Source organism: Dasypus novemcinctus, chromosome 15 (genome assembly GCF_030445035.2).
Source record: "Dasypus novemcinctus isolate mDasNov1 chromosome 15, mDasNov1.1.hap2, whole genome shotgun sequence".
NCBI lineage: Eukaryota > Metazoa > Chordata > Mammalia > Cingulata > Dasypodidae > Dasypus > Dasypus novemcinctus.
In genome coordinates this window covers 17,637,369-17,662,811 of record NC_080687.1, presented here as the reverse complement: position 1 = coordinate 17,662,811, position 25,443 = coordinate 17,637,369, and the positions used below count along the sequence as shown (strand labels likewise).

The following is a 25,443-nucleotide window of genomic DNA, read 5'->3' as shown; positions in this document are numbered from 1 at the left end:
AAGATCATAAATAGTCCTTTGCATATATGGTCAACTGATTTTTAACAAAGATTCAAAAGTAATTTGATGGGGAAATGACAGTCTTTTCAACAAATGATACAGGATCAATTGAATGAACTTTGACCCTATATAAAAATTAACTCAAAATGGGTCATAGACCTAAAACTACAAAACCTCTAGAAGAAAACATAGAAGAAAATCTCTGCGCTCTTGAGTTAAGCAAAGATTCTCAAAATAGGACAGAAAAAGCATACCCTATAAAATTAAAAAAATTAAAATTCTATTTCATCAAAATTAAAAACTGCTTTTCAAAAGTCACTGTCAAGAAAATAAAAATATCAGGAGAAAATATTTGCCGAACATACATGATGAAGATTTGTATCCAGAATACATGAAGAACTCTCAAAATCCAAAAATAAGAAACTAACAATCCACTTTTTAAAAAATGAGCAAAAGATTTGAAGAGCTACGTCACGAAAGAAGGTTATGGGAATGGCAAATCAACACAGGAAAAGATATCCAATGCCATTAGTCATTAGAGAAATGCATATTTAAAAAGCACAGTAAGACACCAGTAGGTATATACTAGAATGAAGGGGGGAAAAAAACATTCTGATAATGTGAAAGGTCAAGAAGGATGTGGAGCAATTTACGCACTGCACTTTCTAACAAGTATACACTTACCATATGACCTTGCAATGCAATGCCATCACTAGGAATTTACCCAAGAGAAATAAAAGCAAAGGCTCATCCAAAAATCCATGCACAAATGTTTATGCCAGCTTTATTTATAATTGCCAAAAATTGGAAACAAACCAAATGTCCTTCTACTGGAGACTGAATAACAAATTGTGGTACAGTCATACAACAGAATACTACTCAGCAATAAAACGAGCCAACTGCCAATACACAACGTATCTGAATCTCAATTTTGCCATGTGAAAGAAGGCAGACTCAAAAGGCTATACAGTCTGTGTGATTTCAGTTATGTAACATTCTGGAAAAGGCAAAATTACAGGAAAGAAAAGATACTAGTGTTTGCCAGGATGGGGGGGTGGGGGTGGGGGGGAGTGAGGGGGGTGCGGACAGGGGGAAGGAAGGGACTTGACTACCATGAGGGAATGAAGGAACTTTATGGGGTAATGGAAATGTTCTAAATCTTGGTTGTGGTTGTGGTTATATATATATAAATACCCCAACAAATCTGACTTTATGAACTTTTTAAAAAGTTAGATGGAACAAGAAAAGTAAAATTCAAGTTTCAAGGCACAATCTGGTATGTTCTCAGTGCAGGCCCTACCCTTTGACCTGTGTGCCTGGGACCACCCACCACCCAGCTCTGTCTCTTCCAAAAGAGAGATTATTCTGAGCCTCGGTGATCCAAGACCAAAAGTTCAACAAGCTGCTATCCTTTTTGAAAACATAAATTTCAAAAATGGTGTCAGCTCTTACGAACACTGCATTTCCTATAATTATTGACAGTGTGTGAAATGGCCAGAACTTTCTAAACTTTAAAGGTAAAATTTAAGTGCAAATTCTTATAATATACACAGATAAATATAATTTTTAGTTCTAGATTTTAGCTGTTGTTTTGATTTTGTGTAAGGAAATACTATTTAAACTTCATTCTATAAACCATTCCCAGGGCTCACAGTAGCTACTGAGATCTCAAGTCTTAAATTCCAGAGATCAGATGAAGCCTCTGCATCCTGGCTAATGAGCCTTAAAGCTCTTGAGAGCCAGTGCTTTAGACAGGCCTTTCAGAATAAACTTATTTTTCCAGCACAGTAGATTTTCTTGCCAGGCAAGATTTGATTTCAAAATTGCACTAAGTTCTAGAAATTCAGGTTTCTTTCTTGCATGTACCCATATTTCAGCAAAGTATTAGAAACTTTCTGACCCATGCTTCTACCTGCCCTCTTTGTAGAAGACAAATCTACCAATGAGAATTAAACTCACATTTCTGTGACTTTGAACCTTGGGAACCCTGCAAATCCTACAACTGGATTGTTCTTAGTTAACAGTTGTAGCAAGTTCGTGTGTTTTTGGTAATCCTCAAGCTCTGCCTCCTGCCTTTGAACAATTCCCGAAAGTAATGATAATTTTCTTTTTTATTTTTTTATTAAAAAAAAATTTTTTAGATTAATTTTTCTACAATGACCATTTTTCCCATTTGCAAGAGTTGCTAAGAGGGTACAACTAGGAAGAGTGAACCCTCATGTAAACTATGGACTTGAGTTAATATCAGTATTGGTTCATCAATTTTAACCAATGCACCACACTAATGCAAGATGTGAATAACACAGGAAACAGGAAACTGGTGGCGGGGTGGGGATATATGGGAACTCTATGTTCTTTCTGTGCAATTTTTCTGTAAACCAAAACCTAAAGTGTATTAAAATTAAGCTCTAAAAATAGTGTATTATTTTTTTTAAAAGTCAAGACTAGCTCAAATCCTACCTTCAACAAGCCTTCCCAAATACTCCTGGTCAGAACTAGTCTCTTTCCTATCACACTTTATGGTACTGGAAGTACAAACAATTTCTTGCCCATGATAATTTCTCATGGGCAAGAATTTTACCTGTTAAAAGAATTTACGTCATTCCCCCACCACTACCACCTGGCTCAGGGCTGGTCTGCATATAGATGGGTCTGTATATAATAGATGCCACCAAACACAAATGCCATGTAAACACACTCATTTAATCCATAAAACAAACAGACCTTAGTTATTAGAGCAATTTCCAGTATCTTATATTGCCCCATGTCATTGATTATAATTTACAAATGACCCCATTAAAATAATTACCATTTATTGAGCATTTTATGTACCAAATGCTGTGTCTTATAATTTAGAATATAAGCTTTCCCCCAAAGAAACTATCCCTTAAAAGAGGGACTCATATTTAAGCCATTATAATGTCCTCGCACTACGGAGGACTCACCATTTTTTTGAAGAACAATGTGATGTTTGGAGGGGCTCATTCGCCTGAATTCATACAACAGTGTTAATTTCAGATGGTTGCTGAAATCATCCAGTGGACTCTATTTTTTTAAACAGGACAAGTAGACAAATATTAATTATTTGGGGTGCATAACTTTACAATTGCAAGTGCTGGAAAATTTGTATATAAGCTTTATAAAAATCACTTTTTAAAAAAAGCACCACAGCAAATTGTTAAGCCATAGAAGCACAAGGGTGTGTATATGTATTTTTTTTAAGATTTTTTTTTTTCTTTCCCCTTTCCTACCCCTTTCCCCCCAGGTTGTCTGCTCTGTGTGTCCATTCGCTTGTGTGTTCTTCTGCGACTGCTTCTCTTATTATCAGCAGCACCGGGAATCCGTGTTTCTTTTAGTTGTGTCATCTTGTTGTGTCAGCTCTCCGTGTGTGCGGCACCATTCTTGTGCAGGCTGCATTTTCTTTCACGCTGGGCAGCTCTCCTTACGGGGCTCACTCCTTGCACATGGGGCTCCCCTACGCGGGGGACACCCCTGCGTGGCACGGCACTCCTTGCGCACATCAGCACTGCGCATGGGCCAGCTCCACACGGGTCAAGGAGGCCCGGGATTTGAACCGCAGACCTCACATATGGTAGGCGGACGCCCTAACCACTGGGCCAAGTCTACTTCCCTACACATAAATATTTTTTTTAAATTACCTGAACATTTGAGAATAGTAGTTCAGACTGAGATAAAATATCCAATACCAACATGTTTTGCAAATAGCACTGCAATACAAACACCTCAGATGAAAGCAGAGAAGATGTGCTCTGAAAAACTCTGTTCAGAAGGACTCAAAAAGTGACTCCAATGAAGATAAAGACGTTGAGAAGTGTGAAAGAAGAATCATGACAGTAATAAATTGCAGTAACATTACATATTTACATTTCAGATCACATAACGGAAGTCACTAAATAAGTCACTAAATAAGCCTACATAGTTCATTTATATCATTTAAATATGATATATCAAGGTGACCCCAAAAAGATGGCATTTTAAAAAAAACTCTTCTCATTGGAAAACTAGAGCCTTGCTTTCTATTAGGGTCTCTGTGTAACAGCATGCACGGTAATCCCCGAAACCACCCAGTGCCAGAGCTGTTATCCTTGCTTCGCAGAGGTAATGGGGTTAGAGGTTAAGAAACTTGCCCGAGTCACTCAGCTAAGTGCAAAGCGTCAGGACCTGGCCCCTGCTGGAAGGCAGCACACCTCGGCGGAGGAGGGTCCCTCGCCTTACCACCGGCAGGAGCCCTCTGCCAGGGATCAGTCTAAGAAGCCCTAGAGTCCCCTGAAAACCTCAGCCTGTCTGTGGAGCTCTCGGCCTGAGACGGCACCTGGAAGCAGGCGTGCTCTTCAGAGGCCTTTAACCACGGCCCCATCAGGGCTAAATCAGATCACATTGGAAAGCCAATTAGAAGAACCGCCTGCTCCCTTCTGAGACCCCTCAATTTTATTCAACCTGCACCAGATCAAGAGAGAGTGACGACTCCATTAGAAAGAGATATGGAGCTGAAAAACACTCCTTATGTTGTTTCAACACGCATTTGTTAAATGAACTTGAGAACGCGTTAGAGCCGCGGCAACCTGGAACCTCTATCTTCTGTATTCCACCTGATTCTCAGAGAAGCAGCTGTGGCCGTACAAGGCACTCTGCCTTTTTGGTTTGCTTCCAGATTCTCAGCCAGAATATCATGACACACCGATCATTACAAATGTGCAATGCTGACAGAATGTATATGTGCACGTCTCGGAACACAAACAGCAAGGACGGATATGGGCAATAATGATTCTTCCAGTTTTAGGTAAATTTGCTTAAACCTAGAGCAATAAGTGTAAATAGTTTGGAAGATAATGCTATCCCTCAGAGTTCTTAAGTAGGGCCAGGAAGTACCTGCAGACACAGTGAGCTCCCAGAAGGTGGGGGCGGCTGACAAGAGCACCCAGCTGCAGCCCCCAAGCCGGAGGCGCTCCAGGCGCTCCCACCCCCCACCCGTCTTCCCTCCAACACCTCCACTCAAGCTACTCTCCCAGCTCCCCACCCAGTTCTCCCAGCCAGGTCCTCCACCAGCTTCCCCAACTCTCTCCCTCTAGTTCCCCAACCAGTTCTCCCAGGCCTGGAGTGAACTCCGTAATCTATCCGGGTTTATTCAGCAGTGGAAACAATGCCTGTGGGAATGGGATCTTTTTTTTTTAAGTTGTTTGAAAGGTTAAACATAAATTCTACAAAAAATGAAAAGGTTTCTTTTCCTGATTTCTTTTAAGTTATTTATCAACTACGTACATGAATGAGTATATAATCTCTCACGTAATAAAAAGAAAATCGTGTTAGCTGTCAAAAAAAGAATCCAGTTTTGCTCAAAATTCTAACACTACTAAAATATCACAATATTACAGTAGTTTACTGAGAGCCTGTATGAGGGATGTTACCAGGACGATGTTTCCTATCACATAAAACCTAATTCTGACCTTGAGGCTACAAACTGTCCACACTGTCAGAGGCCTTTTATCTTCCCTGTTCTCCCAAAGATATGGGAGACAACCTCACCGTACTGGCAGACTTGAGTGCCTGTCTTCAACTCACCTGAATGTGCATGGCGCCCTCTACTGCTTCCTGGATGTTAGAACAACCACTGATGAGTGACAGCTGCTTGTCAGCACTTAAGAGGCCTTTCAGAGAGCCTGACTGCTCCAGCAGCTTCATCTCCTTCCTAGGAAAAGGTAGAGAATGAGCACTGTGAGAAATCAAAATCAAATTTTTTTTTTTTTTTTAAAGATTTATTTATTTATTTAATTTCCCCCCCCTCCCCTGGTTGTCTGTTCTTGGTGTCTATTTGTTGCGTCTTGTTTCTTTGTCTGCCTTTTTTGTTTCTTTGTCCGCTTCTGTTGTCGTCAGCGGCACAGGAAGTGTGGGCGGCGCTATTCCTGGGCAGGCTGCACTTTCTTTTCACGCTGGGCGGCTTTCCTCACGGGCGCACTCCTTGCGCGTGGGGGCTCCCCCACGCGGGGGACACCCTTGCGTGGCACGGCACTCCTTGCGCGCATCAGCACTGCGCATGGCCAGCTCCACATGGGTCAAGGAGGCCCGGGGTTTGAACCGCGGACCTCCCATATGGTAGACGGACGCCCTAACCACTGGGCCAAAGTCCGTTTCCCCAAAATCAAATTTAAAAACTAGCCAAGAATGACAGTTCCTCAGAAAGTTGAACACAGAATTACCACGTGACCCAGCAATCACACTTGTAGGTATATCCTCAAAAGAAGTAAAAGGAGGGACGCCAACAGATACAGCAGTGTTCACAGCAGCATTACTCATGATAGCCAGAAGGTGGAAGCAATCCAAGTGTCCCCTGGCAAATGGATCGGTAAAAAAATGTGGAATATACATACAGTACAGTATTATTCAGCTATAAAATGGAATGAATTCTGAAACAGGTACAACATGGATGAACCTTGAAGACAATATGCTGGATGAAACAAGCTAGGCAAAAAGGACAGATATTGTATGATTCCACTTATATGAACTTCTAGAAAAAGCAAATTCCTAGAGAAAGAAAGTAAATTAGAGGCTACCAGGGGTGGGAGGAATGGGGAGCTATTGCTTAGTGGGTGCAGACTTTCTATTTGGGATGATGAAATAGTTTGGTTAAGGGATGGTTGTACAGTAGCACAACACTGTGAATGTAACTACCACCACAGATATGTACACTTGTAAATGGCTAAAACAGCAAGTCGTATGTTTTATATATATATATATGTTACCCCCCACTTTCTTATTTTTCTATTTTTTTTAAGATTTATTTTTTATTTATTTCTCCCCCCCCCCCCCAGTTATCTGTTCTCTGTGTCTATTTGCTGTGTGTTCTTCTGTGACCACTTCTATCCTTATCAGTGGCACAAGGAATCTGTGTTTCTTTTTGTTGCGTCATCTTGCTGTGTCAGCTCTCTGTGTGTTCGGCGCCATTCCTGGGCAGGCTGCACTTTCTTTTGCACTGGGCAGCTCTCCTTACGGGGTGCACTCCTTGCGCATGGGGCTCCCCTACGCGGGGGACACCCCTGCGTGGCAGGGCACTCCTTGCGCGCATCAGCACTGTGTATGAGCCAGCTCCACACGGGTCAAGGAAGCCTGGGATTTGAACCGTGGACCTCCCATGTGGTAGGCGGACGCCCTATCCACTGGGCCAAGTCCACTTCCCCCCACTACCACTTTTTTTAAAAGGCCCATTTATGAAACATCCATCCCTAGAATTGCCGTGGATTACTGAAGGTGCTGTTTGACTCTCGGATGCTCCCCTGTCCCCTGAACAATGCCCATTTCTGCCACAGAGAGGTGGTTGCAGAGATGGCTTCCTGTATCCCCCGCTCCCTTCCACAGCCTCACAATAAATCCCCATCAGCTGAGGTAATCTGAGTACCTCTCTCCCTCATTACCTGAAGGGGCTTGCCGCACCTACTGTGGAGATTAGATGACCTACTGGCTGAAGCAAAGTACTACACATCAGAATTACTCAGTTTTAAAGTATTTGATTTCTATAAATCACAGTAATGGCTAAGCCTAGGGACCAACAAGATGGGTTAAAATTAACTACATTGTCCATGAATATAACTAGAATAAAAATGTTCACATATCTGAAGAGCTGTTTGCAGCTATTAAACATCACTTTGCTTAAAGTAAAAGTACTTGCTGTTACAGAGGAATAAGTGAGAAATTTAATACAATTCCCCAATACCTTTCCAACAACTATTTCCTTTTCACAATTTATACTAAGAAATAAAAAATATGGAAAAAGGGAAACGGACTTGGCCCAGTGGTTAGGGTGTCTGTCTACCACATGGGAGGTCCACGGTTCAAACCCCGGGCCTCCCTGACCCGTGTGGAGCTGGCCCATGTGCAGTGCTGATGCGCACAAGGAGTGCCCTGCCACGCAGGGGTGTCCCCCGCATAGGGGAGCCCCACGCGCAAGGAGTGCGCCCGTGAGGAAAGCCGCCCAGCGTGAAAAGAAAGAGCAGCCTGCCCAGGAATGGCGCCGCCCACACTTCCCGTGCCGCTGACGACAACAGAAGCGGACAAAGAAACAAGACGCAGCAAAAAGACACAGAGAACAGACAACCGGGGGAGGAGGGGATTAAATAAATAAGTAAATCTTTAAAAAATATATATGGAAAAAATTATAAATGCCCTATATTTCTACCATCTAGAATTTATAACCACCAATCTTTAACTACTTGCTTCCAGTCTTTTTAAAAATAAACATTAAAGATAAAAATATAATTATTTTAGTCATTTCACACAACCATTTTCTACTGAAATGTAGAAAATGAGGTTTTTAAATGCCAAAGCCTGATAACAGAGGGATTAACCATTTTGTCCCTTAGGGAGTCATGTCTGAGTATCTAATGTACTAAAAATCACCTGCATCAAACCTTAAAAAGGCCAGCTGTGTATCTTCAAATCTATTCATGAATCCGAAGCAACTTTCCCCCTTCCTTTCAAAAGGGCTAGAGTCAGACCAGATTAAACAAGGTGGAGTTCAAGAGAGTCTTGTGCTCCTTAGATGAGCATCTGTTCTTTAGACTCTGGTCCCCTTGCCTAGGGGAAGGAGAGGAAGGTAACCTGGAGACAGAAAGCAGAAGGCACAGCCACAGTCCATGGCCCCTCGCAGATCAGACCCGGGATGAGGAACCTCCAGAAGCAATTTCCCTGCACAGCTCTGTCTCCAACACCCGCAGGACGCCGAGCAGAACAGAGACGATCTTGGACCTGAGAGAAGACGGGGTCCCATAGTAATCCCCTAGATGGCTGCAGTCCCCAGGGCCCTGCTGTGCAGGTATCCCCAGGGAGAACCAATGAAAGGTTTGGCAGAGCTTTCAGACACATTCAGACAGATCCTTCCATACTCTCTTCAAGTTCACCAGTCGATATGCCACAAATCCAATCCAGCCGTGTGGCAATGTTTTGTCCCAGGCAGACTAATTCCAATTATTTTGATAAGAGTATGTTGGCAAAACGTCTGCCTCAAGCTTTGTAAAAGAAGTACACATGCACCTGGAAAAGATTTAACTATCAATCCGGACTTTCAAGAGCCTTGCATAAACCAGACTTTTGTAGCACTGCATTACTGAACAGTTTTAGCGTTTCACAGAGCCGGTTAGTATCCGGTGTAGCATACAAGGTTTCCCTCTAGAGGGCAGCATAACACTAGGACTCAAAATGTTTGGCGCCTAACTTGAACACTTTTTTTTTAACTAGAGAAAAGGAAATGTTAATTATCACTGTATGTAGGATATGGGTGGTTTTAAATATTTTATTAAAAATCTATTTTCTATTTTTGAAATTTTCTTCAAAGAAACATTTATTAATTTAAAAAGATAAAGGTAATATATTTTCTTCTTAAAAAGAGGAAACGCTTTAACTGAAATTTAAATTTTGTTTAAACTTGACGCTTCTGGAAGGGAAAGAGGGCAGAAGTCTACCCATAAAAGAGCTCCACATGAACTGGAATTCAGAAATAAACAGATATAGGGAATGACCAGCTTGTAAACTTTGTAGTATGATAGAAAATCATTTTGGCTATTAACAATCAATTCATGTAATAACCTAGACCTTGGACTTCCAGCTTCACGTGGTGGATAAAACGCGTATCTTTTCCTTTACTCCCTCCAGAAATCTTAGCCAAAACTAAGGAATCTTTCATAAAAGGTATAAGCCCACAAGGTCAAAGAATGCAGGAGAAGAAACAATGAACAAAAGATGTTAATTTTTTAGAAGATGGAAAATAAGGGGGAAAGTGGTAAATGACTCAATGGAGTGGAGAAAGCGACAAGCAAAGAAGAATGCCAAGAAGAGAAGGAAGCCAATGTGTCTCTTACCAGGCCTGGAAAAGATACCAGAAATGGCAGGCGGCGTGAGTGAGGAGGATTTATTGAAAAGTCAGTGCAGCCTGGTTGCTGATGAAGTCCCACCCCTCCCCACTCCTAGAGAAAACTACACTGGACGGCAGAGCAGATGTGCTGTATGAAAAGCGTGGTTAAGGTAAAGCATACTGAGCAGTGAGAACCCCACCATAACACACACACACACACACACTCACATCACCAGACTTTTCCACTGTTTAGCAACCAGAATGTTGGAAGAAAATAGGCAGATTCTTTTCTGGAGAAAAGACTGGGATACTTATAGGTTCAGGCATTTAAAGAAAGGTTTGTCCAATCATTAGCTGACCACAAAGCAAAATGAGCAGAGACTATAGTGGGCACAGGAGACAAAGAATACAGACTTTACAAAATTAGTTCAGAAAAGCCAGTAAACAAACAACAATGACAAGAAACAGCGACAATAACAGAAAAAAAATGGGAGGGAGAGAATCTGACTTCCAGAGAGATCTCAAACCAGTAACCTAACTTTGAGCCTTAAGAAAAGCACAGAAAGGGAAGCGGATTTGGCTCAACTGATAGAGCATCTGCCTACCACACGGGAGGTCCAGGGTTCAATTCCCAGGGCCCCCTGACCCATGTGATGAACCGGCCCACGCTCAGTGCTGATACACGCAAGGAGTGCTGTGCCACGCAGGGGTGTCCCCCGCGTAAGGGAGCCCCACATGCAAGGATTGCACCCCATAAGGAAAGCCGCCCAGTGCAAAGAAAAGCACAGCCTGCCCAGGAGTGGCGCCGCAAACATGGAGAGCTGATGCGCCAAGATGACACAACAAAAAGAGACACAGATTTCCGGTGCCACTGACAAGAATACAAGCAGACACAGAAGAACACACAGTGAATGGACACAGAGAGCAGACATCTGGGGGTGGGAAGGCGAGAGAAATAAATTTAAAAATAAATCTTTAAAAAAAAAAGAAACCACAAAAAGCAATGCAAATTAAACGCAAAAGAAACTGAAGAAAGGAAATAATAAAGATCATAGTAGAAATAAACAAAATAGAGAATATTAAACTAATAGGGAAACATCAATGAAACCAATAGTTGGTTCTTTCAAAAGATCAACAATACTGACAAAAAGAACTCTGAAAAAAAAAAAGAGGGGATTCAAATTACTAAAATCAGGAATGAAAAGAAGGGATATTACTATCTACCTTTACAGAAATAAAGAGAATTATAAAAGAAATGCTATGAGTAATTAATGTGCCAAGAAATTAGATATATCTATATGAAATGGACAAATTCCTAGAAAGACAAATTACCAAAATGGACTCAAGAAAAAAGAAACAATCTGAATCTACAAGTAAAAACATTGAGTTAGTAATCAGAAAATTCCCATAAAGAGCCCAGGACCTGGTGACTTCTTCCAAATATTTAAAGAGAAAGTAATACCAATCCTTCATAAACTCTTCCAAAATAAACAAAAAAGGAGAGACCACTTTCTAGTTTTTTCTATACCAAAAGCAGACAAAGACATAAAAGAGAAGAAAAATAAAGACCGATATAGCCATAAAATCATCAACAAAATGCTAGCAAATCAAATCCAGGAACATATAAAAAGGATTATATACAAGGACCAAGTGGGATTTATCCCAGTAATGCAAGGTTGAGGCAACATATAAAAATTAGTCAATGTAATAAAATACCCTATTATTCAAATAAGACACCATGACATTAGAATCAAAATAAAATCACAAGACCATGTAAATAGAGCAGAAAAAGCACCTGATAAATCCAACATACTTTCATGATTAAAAAAAAAAACTCAACAAACTTGATATAGAAGGAAATGTCCTCAACCTGAAATAGGGAATCTACCAAAAACCCACAGCTAATGTCACAAGTAATGGCAAAAGACTGAAAGCTGCTCCCCAAGATCAGTTACAAGATGAGTATGTCTTCTCTGACCACTTGTTTTCAACATTGTACTTGAAGTTCTAGCTAGGGAAATTAGGCAAGATGTAAAAAGAATCCATTGAAAAGGAGGGAGTAAAACTCTATTTACAGATGACGTGATGTTATATATAGAAAATTCCAAGGAATCCAATTAAAAAAAAAAACAATTAGAGATAATAAACAAGTCCAGCAAAGTTGAAGGATATACAGTCAATGTACAAAAATTAACTGTGGGAAGCAGATGTGGCTCAAGTGAAAAGGCCTCCGTCTACCATATGGGGGGACCCAGGTTTGATCCCTAGGGCCTCCTCATGAAAACGAAGAGAAAGCATGCCTGCGTGGTGAGCCGAGTGCCCGTGCGGTGAGCCAAGGGCCCACAAAGAGAGCTGAGCGCCCACTTGGTGAGCCGAGTGCCTGCATGAGTGCCCACATGGTGAGCCGAGTGCCCAAGTGAGCGCCTGCATGGTAAGCCAGTGCCTGCATGATGAGCCAATGCCTACATGGTGAATCAGTGCCCGTGTGGTGAGCCAGTGCCTGTGCAGTGAGCCGAGTGCCCGCACAGTGAGCTGAGCGCCCATGTGGGTGCCCACGTGGTGAGCCAAGTGCCCACGTAGTGAGCCAGTGCCTGTAGGACGAGCCAGTGCCCACACGGTGAGGGGAGAGGAGGGATGGGAGATTTTAAAAATTAATTGTATTTACATAAAAGAGCAATAAATAATCCACAGCAAAACAAAATAATTCCAATAGCATCAAAAAAAATACTTAGGAATATAACAAAAGTACAAGATTTCACTCTGTAAACTACAAAACATTGTTGAGAGGAATTAAAGAGGAGCTAAACAAATGGCAAGAATTTTAAGATTGTACATGGATTGAAAGACTACATATTGTTAAGAAGGCAATACTACCCAAATTGATCTACACATTCAATGCAAGCTTCATTAAAATCCCAGATTTTTAAAAAGGAATCAATAATGGGAAATCTACACATCTGTATGATTGTTTTGCAAGTTCACAATATCTGTAACAAAAATACATTAAAAAAAAATAGTATGGGTTGGGGGAAAAATACACCAAATGTAAGATAAGGACTACAGTTGGTAGTACTATTTTGATAACGCTCTTGCATGGTTTGTAACAAATGTTTCACACCAATGCAAAGAGTTGGTGGAGGGATGACATATGAGACCCCTGTGTTGTGTTATGTATAGTTATTTTGGGTTTTTTTTGTTTTTGTTTTTTTTTTTAAAGATTTATTTTTATTTATTTAATTCCCCTCCCCTCCCCCGGTTGTCTGTTTTCTGTGTCTTTTTGCTGCAGTCTTGTTTCTTTGTCAGCTTCTGTTGTCAGTGGCACGGGAAGTGTGGGCGGCGCCATTCCTCGGCAGGCTGCTCCCTCCTTCGCGCTGGGCGGCTCTCCTTATGGGTGCACTCCTTGCGCGTGGGGCTCCCCTACGCGGGGGGCACCCCTGTGTGGCAGGGCACTCCTTGCGCGCATCAGCACTGCACATGGGCCAGCTCCACGCGGGTCAAGGAGGCCCGGGGCTTGAACTGCGGGCCTCCCAAGTGGTAGACGGACGCCCTAACCACTGGGCCAAAGTCCGTTTCCCTGTATAGTTATTTTGTAAGTTCATAATCTTTACTATACACTTATTGTTTATGTGTGTTCGTGTATGAATGATATACTTCAATAAAAAATAATAATAAAAAAAAAAAAGGAATTGACAAGCAAAGCCTAAAATTCATATGGAAATGTAGAGGACCCAGAATAGCTTTTTTAAAAATCTTCAAAAAGAACAAAATTGGAGGATTCACACATCCTGATTTCAAAACTTATTATAAAACCACATTAATCAACACTGTGATACTATCATGAGGATAGGCACACAGATCAATGGAACAGAATGGAGAGTCGAGAAATTAAACCATTACATCCAAGGCCAAATGGTTTTCAATAAAAATGCCAAAACAACTCATTGGAGAAAAGAAGTCCTCCAAAGGTATTTCTGGCAGGTTTTTCTTCAACTATTCCCTAAGGTTGGAGATCTGGGCCAGCTAAAGACAAGGGAAGATGGGCTGACCAGGAATACCAGTTAAGATCAAACACAGAGGGAAGCAGACTTGGTCCAGTGGTTAGGGCGTCCGTCTACCACATGGGAGGTCTCCGGTTCAAACCCCAGCCCTCCTTGACCCGTTTGCAGCTGGCTGATGCGTGCAAGGAGTGCTGTGCCACGCAGGGGTATCCCCGCGTAGGGGAGCCCACGTGCAAGGAGTGCGCCCCGTCAGGAGAGCCACCCAGGGCGAAAGAAAGTGCAGCCTGCCCAGGAATGGTGCCACACACACGGAGAGCTGACACAACAAGATGACACAACAAAAAGAAACACAGATTCCCCTGCCGCTGACAACAACAGAAGCGGACAAAGAAAGAAGACGCAGCAAATAGACACAGAGAACAGACAACTGGGGTGGGGGGGGGGAGGAAGGGGAGAGAAATGAATAAATAAATCTTTAAAAAAAAAAAAAAAAGACCAAACACAGAGAGGGGCAGGCATAGAGTACCAGATGAGATGGCACACCAGGAGCTGATGAGGGGGTGCCCTTCAGAAAGTTAATGACAGGAGCACATGCTCATGGGTGACCAGGTGATGATGTTTTCTGCTCTGATGAGTTTGCTGTTTCCCAGTTCTCAGCCTGGCTCCATCACACAGATGCACTGGGCCAACCAGACTTCACTGACTGTCCCTTGGATAACTCTAACGACGTGGTATTAGATTGGAATAGGTGTGTCACAAAATCCTGAATTCATTTAGGTTACTGCGATGCAAACATTTAGGAACAGATGTCTAACATGTGGTCCATCTACTACAGTGGAATATCATGTGGACACCAATGTTTTTGAAGTAGGAAAAATGAGAATACCAAACTGCTTTTTTATTATTTAAAGGTTTATTTATTTTCTCTCCCCCCACCCCACCCCTTCATTGTCTGCTCTCTGTGTCCATTCACTGAGTGTTCTTCTGTTTCTGCTTGTCTTCTCTTTAGGTGGCACCAGAAACAGATCCTGGGAACTTCTGGAGTGGGAGACAGGTGATCAATCTCCTGCACCATCTCAGCTCCTGATCTGCTGCATCTCTTCTTGTCTCTCCTCTGTGTCTCTTCTTTTTTTTTTAAAGACTTATTTTATTTATTTCTCTCCTCTTTCCCCCACCCCCATCCAGTTGTCTGTTCTCTGTGTCCATTTGCTGCATGTTCTTATTTGTCCGCTTCTGTTGTTGTCAGCGGCACAGGAATCTGTGTTTCTTTTTGTTGTGTTATCTTGCTGTGTCAGCTCTCCATGTGTGCAGTGCCATTCCTGGGCAGGCTGCACTTTCTTTTGCACTGGGTGGCTCTCCTCACGGGGCGTGCTCCTTGCACATGGGGCTCTCCTACGCAGGGGCACCCCTGCGTGGTACAGCACTCTTTGTGCACATCAGCACTGCGCATGGGCCAGCTCCACACAGGTCAAGGAGGCCTGGGGTTTGAACCACAGACCTCCCATGTGGTAGACAGATGCCCTAACCACTAGGCCAAGTCTGCCTCCTGTGTCTCTTTTTGTTGTGTCATCTTGCTGTGCCAGCTCTCTGCACAGGCCAGCACTCCTGTACAGGCCAGCTTTCCTGAACCAGGAGGCCCTGGGAATCAAACCCCAGACCTCCCATATGGTAGATGGGACCCCAATTGCTTGAGCCACATCCGCTTCCCCCAAACTGCTTTTTAAAAAGAGCAACACAAAGGTAGAATTCAGCCCCTGACTTCTGTTTAACAGCACCATGTTTCAAAAAATCTTGAACGCCTTCTATAGAAAACAATCCCATTTGCCAAGGGTTCCACCTCTCCCTGTTTCACTCCTTCCCTCTCAATTTACATGTTACATTATTCACATGTTAGCCATCTGGTGCCTTTAGATATCTGAATTTGGAAACCTCTTAGTGAAATATATAAATCTGAATACACTGTAGAAAAAAAGAAAACTCCTCCATTTATCCCACAGGAGGGCTGCTGATCTAATTGGTCAGATCCAAGGCCATAGGGCATCCAGGCAGGGCCACTGCACTGCCAGACACCTTACTCCACTGTGGCCTCACCTTGCCCAGGTGTGGCCCTCACTATGCCTAGATGCTGCTCTCCCTGTGCTCAGGTGTGGCCCTCACCTTGCCCAGTATTACCCTCACATCACCCAGGTGTGCCCTCATCATGCCCATGTGTGGCTTCCTGTGCCCCCACTACCGAGGGAATCATTTGAGCCAGGGTTTATTCTGGATCTAATCAACCCACTTTCCCCCCTTTCCTCACTCGGACACCCGAAAGTTCTCTTTCCCTGAGGCTGGTGCTAAGGTGGGGATTTGGGGTGTGAGGAGAGAGAAGGGGAGTAGAGGACCTGCTTAAGCCTCAAGTTTGTCAGTTTCACCACACCTTACACTTAGCCCAGTTAACAGAAGTGGCACTCTGGTTTCCTATTCGCCATTGTCAGAAACCTCACAGGGTGAGAACGACTAGACTGAAAGCCTTCTCAGCCTCCCAGCCCTGCCCTGACGTGGACTGTGTGTCTATCCATGTGCACGGAAGCACACAGGTCGTGACAGAAGCACATAGTCTCAAAATGTTAAACATAGCTGCTCACGATACTACCGTTTAAAGAAATGCAAAGTATTCTGATCCTACCCTCCTCAATTTTTTAAACATACATCGAGCAAATGCCACTTGTAAAAATCATATAAAACAAAGCTATTTCTCTGTGGGAAAAAAAAATAACTGAAATGAAGCAATCATTTGAACTGTCATGATGACAGCCAAACAACATGATCTGTGAACACAAAGATAAGTCAGGGTGAACGACCTGGATGCCCCCACGGCCTGTTGGTGTGAAATGTTGGCAATTGGACCTGAGGTCACCTCTGAACTTTCCAGTCCGGAGTCAACCTGCCCTCCTGCACCCCAAGCCTAGGGGCGCTTCAATTAAACTATTAAAGATAGGTTCCTGCCTGTGACTCAAAGTACCCCTCCAGTTATTTTGATCTTCTGTAATGTCCTTCAATAAAATTGAAAAAAGTTCTCCAGGAATGTCTTATTCATTTTTCTTATATTTATACCTATATTTCTTACAATTTTTTTGTAATTATACCGAAATTTTTATTGCATTGACTTAGTTTCCTAAAGCTGCCATAATGAAGTTCCACAAACTGGGTGGTTTAAAACAACAGAAATGTGCTGGCTTACAGCTCTGGAGGCCAGAAGTCCAAAAATCAAGGTGTCAGCAGCGCCACGCTGCCTCTTAATCCTATAGGGGAGATCTGTTTCCTAGAATCAGCAGAAGACAGCAATCCAACCATGGAAGCCTGCCCAAGGCTCAGTTATCCACCAACACTGGCTCACAGTTCTGTGGGTTAGTAATTTGGGAAGCTCAGCTGGGCTCACTCATGTAGCTGGTGAGGACTGTTTGTCTAAGACGGCTTCACTCATAAGTCTAGCAGTTGGTGCTGGCTGTTGGTTAGTGCTGGCTGATAACTGGCCCACATATCTCCAGCTGGCTAGCTTGGGCTTATTGACATGACGGAGGAAGGTACCCAACAGCAAAAGTAAGCAAGTCTTAGAGTGTGCATGTATTAAGCTTCTGTTTACATCATGCTTGCAAATGTCCCGTTTGCCAATGCAAGACCATGGCCAAGTCCAGATTCACGGAGTGGAGAACAGACTCCATTTCCTGTTGTGGGGGAGCAGCAGTCACATTGCAAAGGGGCTTGCTAACAGAGATGAGAAGAGTTTGTGACCATTTTACAATCTACTATTCTGTTTTTCTAGACAAAGGCACATGTTAAAACTAAAGGTGATTTCCAAACCAGGAGAAGAGACCAATCCAGAAGAATCCAGATCAAAACAGAGTCAAGATGTCTAAGCAAGGGCATAGATCTGGGGTAAGCAACTGTTGGGGATTGAATCATGTCCCCCACAAAAGGCATGGTCAGGTCCCAACCCCTTATCCCATTTGTAAATAGGACATTTGAAGGTGTTATTAGTTAAGGTGCACCCACATTTAACATGGGTGGTCCTTAATACAATATGGCTGAAATCCTTATAAGGAAATGGGACATAGAGAAAAAAGCCATGGGAGATGAGAAAGGAGAAGAGTCTCCATGTGACAGATAAGCCAAGGACCAAGAATTGCCAGCAACCAGGACAAGAATGCTACAGTCTCCGAGGAGAAAGCATCTGCTTGCTAATGTCTGGATTTTGGGTTTCTCCTAGCCTCAAAACCATAAGCCAATAAATTCCTGTTATTAAGCCAACCCACTGTATGGCATTTGTTTTAACAGCCAGGAAATTAATATAGCAAGTTAAGGGAAACAGACTTGGCCCAGTGGTTAGGGCGTCCGTCTACCACATGGGAGGTCCGCGGTTCAAATCCCGGGCCTCCTTGACCCGTGTGGAGCCTTCCCGTTCTGCTGACGACAACAGAAGTGGACAAAGAAACAAGATGCAGCGAATGGACACCGAGAACAGACAACCGGGGGACGGGGGGGGGGGGGGGGGGGGGGAATTAAAATAAAATAAATAAATCTTAAAAAAAAATTTTTAAATATATATATATAGCAAGTTAAAGATAAATCCAGAGAACCCAGTTAGTGTAAACATCTGAGTTCAGGGACAAGAAGTTCAGTCACTTAGGAGAAAGAATGTAGAACAGCTACCTAGTTACAGAAATTGCTAACTGATGGTTTATTAAACCCTAGTCTATTTAGGAAGTTGATTCATTTTTTGGGGTGGATTTAAGCGCCAGAATGACAATCTTCGGAGGGTAGAGGGATAGTTATGGAGAAACTATGATGGCAGAGTAGTAATACCAAAAGATAGCGTATGAGTCAGATGGGACTCAGGCCAGGCAAGACAGGTTGTCATCTGTTCCAGGAATAGGGCAGTCACTGAGATCAACAAGAGTGCAAAAAGTAAAACACTCTTCATCTGTCAGTCCTATAACTTTGTTTACTTGATTTTTGTTTTCCTTTTCAAAACACTGTACTCATCTTCTCAATTTCTTACTTAAGATTGAATATGTGCCAAGCACCGGGTATTCAGTGGAGAACACAACATAAGTAGTAAAGCAACTGCTAATAAGGTTTCCCAAGGTCATGCCACCTCTCTGTTATGAGATTTAAATGTTTGGTTTTAAGTTTCTCCTTTTGCCACCCTGTTAGCAAAAGATTAGTCTTGGGTGACAGGTTGGTGGTTGTTTTTTAATTCACTAAGATCCCTTGGCATTCTTTATGGCTAATGTGTGACAGGGATATTTTCGGCTAAGGCTCCGGAACATCAAAGAACCAGAGCCAATCATACATGTTGTTGTAGACGTGAGCCACCATCATTGCCGACCTCCTAGTTGACACCATTTACTTAGTGAAAGCGCAGCAATAATTCTTTCTGGGCTGAAACATTTTGAAATTCAGAGTTCATCTTACTGACAAAAATACTTACAAAAATAAGAGCTCAGTCCTCTTCACTGGGACTCTCTGTACAAGGGTGGCAGAGTTGACTGTCTTGTGATTTCAGAAAGGGAAGCAGATGGCTTACTTAAAAGTCACTCAAGACCAAGAATTTAGTATTCCCTGGCAGGGGGTGGGGGTGAGCATATGAAATAACTCAACCTGATTTTCCTGAAGTTATTTGTTAGCAGTAATTTGATAAGAAACAGTCACAAGATATCAATCACAAGATATCCTAAGATCCCCACCCCCTGCCAAAGAAGTATAACCAGTTCTGCATCTTTATATTAACTCAGTTTAAATGTATATGGGTTATAAAAATAAAGTCATGTTTGAGGAAAGATCTGTGTATACTCGTTTACAATCTTAAATACATAAAAATTCAGAGTATTTGCTTCTATAATATGGCTTCTTATAGAAACAAATTATTTTGTTGACCTTGATTCAAAAATGTTATAGACATATCTAAAAGCTCAATCAAATTGGGCATCAATAATACTAAGAAATATTAGTTCTTAATTAAGCAAAGCAGAATAACAACCCACAACCCCACCATTGCTCCCTGATGCTTGAAAAAGACTATAAAAGAGGGAATATGTTTAACGATACACCTAGAAAATAAAGTCTTCCATACAAAACCCCCCAAGGAACAGGACAAAGGATTTTTCAGTTAGGAAATTTAGAGTTTTCTCTTAGTTAAAATTGAGTTGGAACTGGTTTTACAAAAAATGAAATATGAAACGAAAGTAGAATTCAAAAGTCTAGAATAGGGGTTGACAAACTATAGCCCATGCCAAATCCAGCCCCACTACCTGTTTTTTATGGCCTGTGAGCTACAGATGGTCTATAAATTTTTTAAGTGGCAAGCAAAAAATCAAAAAAATGATATTTAGGGCATGTGAAAATCATAACAAAATTTATATTTCAGTGTCAACCCATGAAGTTTTATTAGAACATATCCACACCCACTTGTTAAGGTCTGTCTGGGGCTGCTTTCATTCCACAACATGTAGTTGCACCAGAGACCATAAGGCCCACAAAGTCTTAAATATTTACTATTTGGCACTTTACAGGAGAGTTTGGTCTAGAGCCCAAATAAGGCTGGCTTAAAACATAATTTGATCCAGAAGTTCATGGAATCCCCTCTTCTCAGGCTGTACTCTCTGCCAAAATTTGACCAGTTATTAAGCTAATGTCTCTCTGCTCCAAACCCACCTATGACAAATACTACTGCCAGAAAAACAATGAGAAGTCCAGGCCTGCTGAAAAGTTAGGGTTGCTGTCTAAATAGATGAGGCACAGCCTGATCATCAACTACCATTTCCAAAGCAGGGCTTGCTATGCTTTACGTTCAACAAACTATCTGATGTGGGAATAAAAGATGAACTTAATGAAATAGATGTAATTTCACTTATTTAGGAACACTATAAGCCCTTTAAAGTTTTTTACACTTTTATTCCCTCTAACGGACTTTTAGGTTATCAGTAAGTTACTTCTTATTGCCCCTAAAATCATCTCCATTAAACCAAAAATTAAGCTTGTTTTGTTACTATTTTGATGACTTTTTAAAACACTCTGGGTTATTCTGAAGAAATCTTATTGTTTCCTTTTTATAATTAGTTAATACTCTCTCAAGAGTTGTATTTTCCTTTGCATTACAATAGCACAACGATATGGCTTTTGAGCTGTTTTACTGAGGCTTAAAATTTATTTAAAGACTAAATGAAGAGTTGACTTACTGGTATTCTACTATAGACTTACCGTGATTTTAACAATGGAAGAAATTATATCATTAATGTGGAGACAGTGATCACTAGAGGTGCTGACGTCAGGGAGAGGGAAAAAGAGGTGTAATATGGGAAAATTTTCAGGACTTGGAATTGTCCTGAATGACATTGCAATGACAGATACAGGCCATTATATATCCTGCCATAACCTACTGAACTGAATGGGAGAGAGTATAAAGTACAATCTAAACTATAAACCATGCTTAGAGCAATGCTCTAAAATGTGTTTATCAGTTGCAATGAATGTACCACACTAATGAAGGATGTTGTTAATGTGGGGAAATGTGAGAGTGTGGAGAGGGGGGCATACAAGAATCCCTTATATTTTTTTATGCAACATTTTATATAATCTAAATACCTTTTAAAAATAAATTAAACATACAACTTCTGTCATAAAAAATATATATTTAAAAAATAATAATAGGGTGGGTTGGGGGAAAAACACACCAAATGTGAGATAAGGACTATGATTAGTAGTAAGATTTTGACAGTGTTCTTTCATAGTTTGTAACATACGTCTCATGACAATGCAAGGTGTTGGTGGAGGGTTGATGTATGGTACCCCTGTATGATGTTAGGCATGTTTGCTTTGTAAGTTCACAACTTTTACTATACACTTAATTGTTTATGTATGTTATTTTATATAAATGATATAAAGATAATAACAATTGGATTGGTTAGGGGGAAACTGCTTTGTTTAGTAGTAATATTTTGACAATGCTCTTTAATCATTAGTTAAAAACAATGCAAGGTATTGGTGGTAGGGTAAGATGTTATATATGTTTGTTTGATGTTATATATGTTTGTTTTGTAAGTTCACAACTATTATACACTTATTGTTTATGTATGTTTATGTATGAGTGATATATTCCAATAAAATTTTTTAAAATGTAAAAAAATTAAACAAATATATTAAAAATAAATAAATAAAGACTATGTGAAGACTTCCACTTCCAGCATTATGGTGGACCAGAATGTTTGAAGCATCTCTGTTCACAAAAATCACTAAATCTTGCATAAAAATATGCCTCAGGGGAATCACAGCAAGTACAACAGGTAAGGAAAATTTCCAAGGCTTCCTCGTCAACCGAAAAATAAAAATAAAAACAAAACCCTGAAACCAGCAAAAGGCAGGGCTGCCCTGACAGGGACTGCTAAAAGCAGCACTGTAACCTAAATACATCATCTTGGGTCAGAAGTAAAGTGAAGAATATTAAGCTAAAATGCCTATTTATTTTTGGTTTTGTTTGGGTTTTTTGGTTTGTTTTATTTTTACTTTCTATTGTAGTAACATATATACAATTCAAAATTTCCCATCTTAACTGCTTTCAACTAATATTAATTACATGCACAATATTGTGTTACCATCATCAACATCCATTACCCAAACTTTTCATCACCTCAAAGAGAAATTCTGTACCCATTAAGCAATAACTCCCCATCCCCCCCTTCCCCTTCCTGGCCCCAATAACTTCTGTGCTACCTTCTGTCTTATGAATTTACTTATTCTACGTATTTCATGTAAGTGAGAGCATACAGTATTTGTCTTTTTGTGTATGGCTTATTTTACTCAACTTAACTCAATGATGGCTTTAAGGTTCATCCATGTCACAGCATTATTAGAACTTCATTTCTTTTTATGGGTGAATAATATTTCATTGTATATATCACGTTTTGTTTATCCATTCAAGTGTTAGTGGACGCTTGGGTTGCTTCTACTTTTTGGCTATTGTGAGTAATGCTGCTATGAACATTCATCCTTGTCCCTGTTTTCAATTCTTTAAGGTTTATACCAAGAACTGGGATTGCTGATTGTGGCAGTTTGAGATTATTTTATGAATCTCAAAAAAGAAAAAGATTATGTTTGTAAACTAATCTTTTCTCTAGGTGTGATACCCTTTGATTGCATTAAATTCAGTTGATGGTCCTTTGATTAGATCTTGAAAAGATCACTTTAGGGCTTTGGATTGGACTATGTCAGAGATACGTGACTCAAATTGAGTCCCTGCCCCCTTGCTGAGTCTGATATAAATGGACTCACATGGACAGAGAAAAACGGGAGCCAGCATTTTCGATTCTGCAATGAGAAAGAGGACTGCTTGAGCATGAAGCCCCCAAGAGACTGGGCCCATGGAGCAGCTCAAGAGGAGACCAGCCCTGCTATCTGCCTGATAGCTTAAAGCTGACCTTCAGAAGAGAGGGAAACAGCAGAGACTGATATAGGAGGCCTGGAAAGAGACACTCCCTATACCTGGTTGCTCAAAGCTGAGCTCCAAAAGACCTCTGCAGAGACTGACTGCCATCTTGCTTCACCATCATTGGGCAACAATGCCAGGATTAACAGCAGCTGACTTTGGAGAGAAAGCACCTCTTACAGTGCCTTTAGTTTTGACTTTTCATGGCCTTGGACCTGTGAGCTTTTACCCCAAATAAATACCCTTTATAAAAGTCAATACATTTCTTGTACTTTGCATTGGCAGCCTTTGGCAAACTAAAACACCTGGGTCATATGGTAATTCTATACCCGACTTTCTGAGGGACCACCAAACTGATTTCCACAGTGGCTGCACCATTTTACAATCCTATCAACAATGTACAAGGGTTCCAATTCCTCCACACTGCTATCAACACTTGTTATTGTCTGCTTTTTAATAACAGCCAACCTAGTGGGAATAAAGTGATATCTTACTGTGGTTTTTGATTTGCATCCTTGATGACCAATGATGTGCTTATTGGCTGCTTATATATCTTCTTTAGAGAAATGTCTATACAATCCCTTTACCCATTTTTTAATTGGATTGTTTGTCTTTCTATTGTTGAGCTGTAGTAGTTCTTTATATACTCTGAATATTAAATCTTTATTGATTATATGGTTAGCAATTATTTTCTCCCATTTTGTAGGTTGTCTTTTTACTTTCTTGATAATGTCCTTTGATGTACCAGAATTCCTAGTTTAATCCCTAGACCTTGGAAGGAGATCAAGTGATTGGTAGATGGCAAAAGAAAATCCACTGCAGGAAAACTATATCCAGTTTAGGTCCCAGACTTTCCACAGGATAGGATAAACCAAATATGAATTCACATAAGGATCATCAAACACACAAGGTAACAAACCACCATAAAATTTAATTTTCTTCTTAGTACTTATCAGTAACATGAGGATGCAACAAACTTTTTCTGTAAAGGACAAGACAGTAATACTTTAAGCTTTGTGTCCACATATGGTCTCTGTCACATAAAATATAATAAGGAAGGTTACCTGCTTAAGATGCTTAAAGGGGATAATCCGATGCAAGACAGGCTCCTAGGGAATGTGTGAGTGCTCATTTTGCCATAGTGGGTTGTATCATTGGATAGAAACCCATATAATGAGAGTGAAGATATACCCACATCCTGGGGAGGACTGATGTTCTCAAATAGAGGGAATTGTATCTCTCAAGAGAAATGGTGGCTCCCAATGCATTAGGGCAGTTGAGCATGTCAAGCACTCAACACTGTTGCAAGTTTCTCTGAACAAGGCCCTTCAAGCAATGAAGATTGACTGTCACTGTGGGCTCTGAGGGGAGGGGGAAAGACGTATTGAATAAATGGAATCAATGTAACTGTGTGGGCAATAGAAGTATTCCACAAGAGTACACAAGGATGGATATAAGACATGTTAAATTATACCAAAAATATATAGGGGCTGATAGGTTAAAATGTAAATCATAATATAAAACATAAGATAACTAAAAATTTAGAAAATTGTATAGTCTAAAATATAAACCACAAAGTAAACCCAAATGTTACCTTTTTTGAAAGCTATTGTCTCAATATCTGTACATCAGTTTCAGTAAATATAGTATGAATATGTAAAACGATTATTGCTGTGGAAGGGAAAAGGGTTTTACGTTCAATATGTGGGAGTACTGTATATTGTATATATGAATTACTGTGATCTAAAACTTTTGTGAAGATAAGCTTAATAATTAGGGGGAAAAAAGAAAAAGAAAGGATGTAGGCACTGAGGAAAAGACGGAAGAAGTTGCCTTGCCAATTTGCAAACAGGGCAACACTTATTGCAGTGATGGAAAGCAAAACATCAAAAACAAAGCTTTTGCATTTTTAAATTTTTTCATACCCCAATTTATTTTTACCTTAATTTTTCTAAATCAATATGTATTCTATATCTAACCTTTAAACTCATTACTATATTCCATTTTACTATTAATGGAACCTGGCAATACATTGGGCTTCATTTTTCAGGAAGTTTTGGATCACAGAGAGGTTCAACAATGGCAGGGGAGGAATACTGGGGTGCGATGTTATTGACAGGGGA

The 25,443-nt window shown here is 40.9% G+C and overlaps 1 protein-coding gene across 1 annotated transcript in view; it reads right to left on the bottom strand.

Moving 5' to 3' along the window:
• Positions 1 to 25,443, bottom strand: part of CRYL1 (crystallin lambda 1) — a 152,433-nt gene that overhangs the window by 104,599 nt on the left and 22,391 nt on the right. The window contains exon 3 of the mRNA XM_004467530.3: positions 5,581 to 5,707. Within this exon, the coding sequence (XP_004467587.1) occupies positions 5,581 to 5,707 (127 nt within the window). The remainder of the gene's footprint in view (positions 1 to 5,580; positions 5,708 to 25,443) is intronic.